The sequence below is a fragment of the Guillardia theta genome (genome assembly GCF_000315625.1).
Source record: "Guillardia theta CCMP2712 unplaced genomic scaffold GUITHscaffold_56, whole genome shotgun sequence".
Classification (NCBI taxonomy): Eukaryota; class Cryptophyceae; order Pyrenomonadales; family Geminigeraceae; genus Guillardia; species Guillardia theta.
In genome coordinates, this window is record NW_005434618.1 from 500,343 (window position 1) to 506,080 (window position 5,738).

The 5,738-nt window shown below is 55.2% G+C and overlaps 1 protein-coding gene across 1 annotated transcript in view; it reads right to left on the bottom strand.

The window, feature by feature from the left end:
- Positions 1-5,421, bottom strand: part of GUITHDRAFT_141702 (hypothetical protein) — a gene marked incomplete at both ends in the record, with an annotated part of 10,232 nt that extends 4,811 nt beyond the window's left edge. The window contains 23 exons of the mRNA XM_005828902.1: positions 283-397; positions 666-733; positions 868-936; positions 1,041-1,074; positions 1,574-1,630; positions 1,682-1,769; positions 2,039-2,159; positions 2,295-2,790; positions 3,228-3,265; positions 3,313-3,375; positions 3,426-3,533; positions 3,807-3,839; positions 3,885-4,052; positions 4,177-4,248; positions 4,296-4,354; positions 4,398-4,428; positions 4,480-4,536; positions 4,583-4,630; positions 4,663-4,707; positions 4,755-4,781; positions 4,830-5,022; positions 5,067-5,104; positions 5,167-5,421. Coding sequence (XP_005828959.1) covers positions 283-397; positions 666-733; positions 868-936; positions 1,041-1,074; positions 1,574-1,630; positions 1,682-1,769; positions 2,039-2,159; positions 2,295-2,790; positions 3,228-3,265; positions 3,313-3,375; positions 3,426-3,533; positions 3,807-3,839; positions 3,885-4,052; positions 4,177-4,248; positions 4,296-4,354; positions 4,398-4,428; positions 4,480-4,536; positions 4,583-4,630; positions 4,663-4,707; positions 4,755-4,781; positions 4,830-5,022; positions 5,067-5,104; positions 5,167-5,421 — 2,283 coding nt within the window. The remainder of the gene's footprint in view (positions 1-282; positions 398-665; positions 734-867; positions 937-1,040; positions 1,075-1,573; positions 1,631-1,681; positions 1,770-2,038; positions 2,160-2,294; positions 2,791-3,227; positions 3,266-3,312; positions 3,376-3,425; positions 3,534-3,806; positions 3,840-3,884; positions 4,053-4,176; positions 4,249-4,295; positions 4,355-4,397; positions 4,429-4,479; positions 4,537-4,582; positions 4,631-4,662; positions 4,708-4,754; positions 4,782-4,829; positions 5,023-5,066; positions 5,105-5,166) is intronic.
- Positions 5,422-5,738: the final 317 nt, after the last annotated feature.

The window sequence follows — 5,738 nt, forward strand, 5'->3', positions numbered from 1 at the left end:
AGGGTGATGACAAGGATGATCATGCTACTTATCATGTTGATGACCGTGATGGTGATGGTGGAGACGATGAAGCTCAACTACTCCATCATGATCATCGTCGTCTTCTGCTCCCTCCTCCTCTTCCTCGTCCTCCTCTTCTTCCCCGGGTCATGCTCACCATCCTCCTACACCATGAGCAGCACCATCAAGAGGAGGGAGGCGGCGGAGGTGGAGGAGGAGGAGGAGGAGGAGGAGGCTCTAAGGGCAGAGAGCGGAGGAGCTGAGGTCATCAAAGGATCTCACGGAAGGGTTGATCTGAGCGATGGCTGCTAGAGCAGGAGAAGCTTCTTTCTGCAGCTCAAGACAAGAACCATCGACTGCAATGTCGAGAAGCAAGTCGAGAGTCTCGTTACTCGTCCTGTACAGCTTTCAGCGTCTCCTGTTCCTCCTTCTCTCCCTCCTCCTGTTCCTCTTCCTCGTCCTCCTTCTTCTACTCCCCCTCCCCTCCTCCTGTTTCTCGCTTCATCCTCGTCCTCGCCTCGTCCTCGTTCTTTGCTTCCCCTTCCCCTCCACAAGCTTCACCGGCTTTCACACAAGTTGATTCCTGAGCGAGGAGACTTGGATGGCTTGCAGGAGGAGGGAGGGCGAGGAGTGAGCGGAGGATGCGCATGCTTCTCCTCCATGACCCATCGCGCTCCTCGCGAGGACAGAAGTCTCTTCCTGCTCCACCCGGTGAGTCTCTTGATAGCGAAAGCTGAAGGGAGAGAAGAGAAGGGGGAGGACGAGGGGGAGGAGAGGAGAGGAGAGGAGAGGAGAGGAGAGGAGAGGAGAGGAGAGGAGAGGAGAGGAGAGGAGAGGAGAGGAGAGGAGAGGAGAAGGGCTCGTTACCGATGCAGACGAGGAAGGTAATTCCACATGTTGCTCAAGCTTTAAGGCCTTTTTCTTCTCTTGTGCCGCCTGATCCGCAAGACACCATCACTATCCTCCTCCTGCCCCTCTCCCTCCTCCTCCTTCTCAGTTCCCCCTCGGCCTTGTCTTCTTCCTCCCTCACTCTCTCTCACCCTGAAGATCCGGTTCTGCTGGTTTTGGATGAGACTGAAAACCAGGCAGAATGAGAAGACAGTGGCGGAAGAGGAGGAGAAGGACACGAAGGAGAAGGAAGAGGATGGGAACAGGAGGAGGAAGAGGATGGGAACAGGAGGAGGAAGAAGACACAAGGAGGAAGACGATGAAAGAAGAGGATGGGAACAGGAGGAGGAAGAAGACACAAGGAGGAAGACGATGAAAGAAGAGGATGGGAAGAGGAGGAGGAAGAAGACACAAGGAGGAAGACGATGAAAGAAGAGGATGGGAATAAGAGGAGGAGGATTGTCTCATGGTTTACCCCCTGACAGCCTTGGCAAATGAAGATGTCTCCATGCTGAGCGGAGAAGTAAGATCCAGTCAGGAAGCAGGCAGATGACAGTGAGAGTCAAGAGGAAGAGGAAGAGGAAGAGGAAGAGGAAGAGGAAGGGAAGAGGAAGGGAAGAGGAAGGCGGGGAGGAGGGAGGAGAGGGGAGGAAGGAGGATGAGGGGAAGGGATGGATGGACTGACTTGACTCGGATGATGATTCTTCCCTGCTGCTGCACCTTCTCCTCGCTCCTCGACATCCTGCAGGCAGCCCAGCTCAGCCCCAGCAGGTGTCAAGGAGGTTCCTCCCACCTGGGCTTCTCCACCTCGAGCTCTGCCTCGAAAGCTCCTCTGGCCTCGGACTCCTGCACAGACGTCAGCTGGTCCTTGTCCCCAGCTCCTGCCCAGGTGTTGCCTCAACGATCGTCTGCAATGTTGTTTCTAACTTGCCGATCGTCACATTCAGCCGCGCAGTCTCCTTGTCCGAAGTTATGTCTGCCTGACGTCAATCCCTGTACCCTCCCCTCCCTCCTGCCCCTGCCCCTTCCTCTCCTTCTCGTTTCGCCACCTTCCCTCTCCCTGCTCTCTCCCTCTCCCCTCTCCTCACCCCCCCCCCCCCCACTCGCTTTCGCTCTCTCTCTCCTTTTCTTCCTCCTCCTCGTTCCTCACCAGGGTTGTCAAACACGCAGAACTTGAGCGGCTGCGACTTGTCTGGCCCGTGATATCGGATCCTCATCACCTTCTGGAACTTGGGGCAGGAGCTCTCCGTAACCCTCTCAGTCCGGAAGGCCTGCGAGCATGTCGTCATGATGATGAAGAGCGATCCTGCTGCTGCTGCTGCTGCTGCTTGTCCTGCTCCTGCTCCTGCTCTTCCTCCTGCTCTTCCTCCTCCTCTTCCTCCTCCTCTTCCTCCTCCTCCTCGTACTTCTTTCCATAGGTCGTTCTTATCGAAGATCAAGTCAGGATGCTTGTACACCACGCAGATCGGGTCGACGCAGATGGCTCGCGGCAGCAGCGGGAGGTCCTCGCAGGCGATGGAGAGCTCGATCACCTTGCTCACGTCCTTCTTCGGCACCTTCAACCCGCTCCGGTTGAACTGAACGTTGAGAGATTCGGTGGCAAGAATGTCAGTCAGGTCGTACTTCCCCCGCACAGCGTTGTGCAGCCTCGTCTCGTTCTTGAGGAGCGCGAGCACGTTCCTGTTCTCCAGCTCCTCTGCATGCAGCAGGAAGGTGTTGTCGTGCATGCCGGACGTGTACTGCTCGTAGATGGGCTGACTGCTGAGACTTCTCCAGGTCTTCCTCGAGCCCTCCATGCTCGCAGGCTCAACGGAGGCGACGCGAGGGGAGAGGAAGGAGGTGTCGGCATGAAGCAGCTCGTAGAAGTTGGAAGGCTTCCCTGTCCTCCTCCTCCTCAACATCCTACCCCCCTACGTCTACCGGCATGTGGACATTTACTGATTCACGACCGTTGAACAAAAGGTCAAAAAAAACGTCAAGGTACAACCGGCCGTCAAACTTTCTACAGGCTCACTGTCAGAGCAGAAGGAACAGGCCGACTACCCGAGAGATTACGGCAGGTCCTCAGACGTGGCCGCGACCTTGTCCGATCTATCACCTGACTGTCTACAATTCACTCAGTTGTGAACGAGTGTCCGTAGTCAGGCATGTATAGAGCAAAGTTGAGTTAGAACGGGCCTGGAGGTCGAATCGTTCCAGCAAGTATGTGACGGTATAAAGGATAATTCATAGAGATCTCATCGACTTCCTACACTCATTTCTCCATCACACTCCTATGGTACATCTCTCAACATCGTCCACGCCCATCTGTCGTCATTGCTCAAGGCGAGGCAGAGTACCTGAAGGACCTGGCGGCTCCCTGAGGGTTCAGATCGACCTGACGGATTCGTTACACTTCTTAGCAAGGAAGGAGAGGACGAACACCTCAGACAGCCCGGGATCACTTCGATCTGCACCGAGCGGCTGGAAAGAAGGCTTCACCTGAACCTGCAATGGACATCATTCGCAGAAGCGCCTCGATATAGAAATGTTGTCACTTCGGTCTGAGAGGGGAAGATGGTGAAGGCGGCCGGCAGATCATCGTCGAGCTGAAGCTGAATAGAAGGGAGGAACTCCTTGTTGTGCCGGACGAGGAGATTGTCATCCTGCAACAAGAAATCGATCAGTCCAGACGTGAAGGATCACCAGAAAGAAAGAGAGAGGAAGGGAGGGAGGGAGGAAGGGGAGGGGGGAGAGAGAGGGAGGGGAGGGAGGGAGGGAGGGAGGGCAGTAGATCTCATGATTGACAAGCCATCATGAGGAAACAGCTTTTTTGATGTTTGTTTTACCAAGGACGGGGTTCGCAAGACTTGACTCTCCTTTGAGATCTTTCAGAGTCATGAGTCGTAAGTCGAAATTTCCACAAGACAATCTCTTACGATTCCAGGGGAAGCCAAGTACAGGGCCTTGTCCTGCACGTAATGACTCGAATCTTGACACTTGAAATGATTCAGTACCTGACGGTGGGGGATGGTAAAGTCCAAGTTCTTCTTTGCAGTCCCATACTTTTGACTCCTCCTGAACTCAGAGTTGAACTCAAACTGCATCAGGTTCTGCTGGTATATGAGGGCGTCAACTTCAAGCATCGACAGCCCATTGTCGGTCCTCGTTGGACTACTGCGGATCTGCCGACTCGTGTCAGCCGCAAAGAAGCCTCCAGGAGGAGAACGTGCCATGTCGAGCTCGAGGTTGTGACTGTGCTCGAGTCGTCGGACTGCCACCATGAAGCATCAGCAGCGTGTTTGTCACTTGGTCGACTCCTTCGACATCACCAGCAGTTTCGATCATCTTCGTCTCTGCTATCAGGTACTCGTCCACTCGCTGCAAGGGCATGTCATCCATCAGGCTTCGCGCATTCGACGTCATACCTGGAGGGCCATGCTCACTTGCACAGCCTCCTGCAGCCTCCGCTCTAGCTGCTTCTTCTCTGCAGGGCAGCTCACAGCTGGGTCATGCGCAGACTTCATCACCTTCTTCCGCCAGCTGCAAGGCTGCGTTGAGCTGAGAAGAGTATGCGTCATCAACGACGTCTGCAGGTCAGAGCAGCCTAACCCGCTCGCATTCTGCCGTATGAAGCTCGTCCATGAGAGCGATCTGATTCACGTAGCTCTGCCATGCGCGTGAGGGCTGGCGGCATGCCGGCATCAACCTCCACCTCCTTGATGTTCTCCAGCAGGCTTTTCTCCCTCTCATGCTTCAGGATCTGGTCAGCAGGTCAGCTAGAGAGTGGCCGACCAGTCCCCATCGCCCTACGTGCTCGCTCGAAGACTTCTCTTGGAGCTGCGAAACACAGTGACCGGGGTTCACGTTGCATGCAGCATGATCACCTGCTGGAGCCGTTCTTCGTAGTCCCTCTGCAACAGCAAACTCAGTGCGGTCAAACGACAGGGAGGACTTGATACTTTGGTCTCCTGAAGCAGGTTGAAGTAGAGGGAGGCAAGCTGCTGCTGCTGCTCGCTTCCTTTCCCTCCGCCATATCCACCGCCATCGCCGTATAGCTGCAAGCGGGTTGACTGGAAGGCTTCTTCTAGTTGAGGGTCAAGGACCTGGTGGTTGTGCTGAGATACCAGGCGCTTCAGCTCCTTCAGTTCCATCCTAGCACATGCTCAGACTCCTTGTCAAGACTGTTGGATGCTGACTTGACGATCTCGAGGGCTTGCACCAACCAGACATCCATCTGCGCCTTAGAATCAGTCGAGCTCTCACTGACAGCAAGCAGACCTGCTCTCCCCCCGTCACCTTCTCTTCCATGGACATCACGAAGGACAGCAGCCTCATGATTGCGTCATCGACGGGCTCGCTACTTCTTCCTCGGTCGTTGTTGGTGCTCGCCTTCAACCCGATGCTCGTCTCTGATTCGACAGCTTGGACATAGAATGTTCGTGCTGACTCATCGGCAAAATCTCTTGTCCTTTCACTCCCGTGCGGTTCTTGTTCTTGTTTGTCGAAGGCACTGAGATTGAGCAGCCCTTGCAGCCCTCGTGTGAAATCCATCGCCTCCTCTCCGATTCCCCTCAGTCGGAAGTCGCGCACATCTACTCAGAAACGAGGACACGTCAACTCCCAAACTTTGATTGCCTTACCGGCTCAGATAAGTAGTCTCTAGGACTTGGAGTGCTTCCTTCTCCTGGACTGACGTTCTCTTTGTCTCCCTGTCCTCAACTGTGCTTCTCTCCTGCTGCTGCTGCTGCTCCTTCACCTCCTCCTCCTTCACCACCACCACCACCACCACCACCACCACCACCACCACCACCACCACCTCCTCCTCCTCCTCCTCCTCCTCCTCCTCCTCCTCCTCCTCCTTGTCCTCC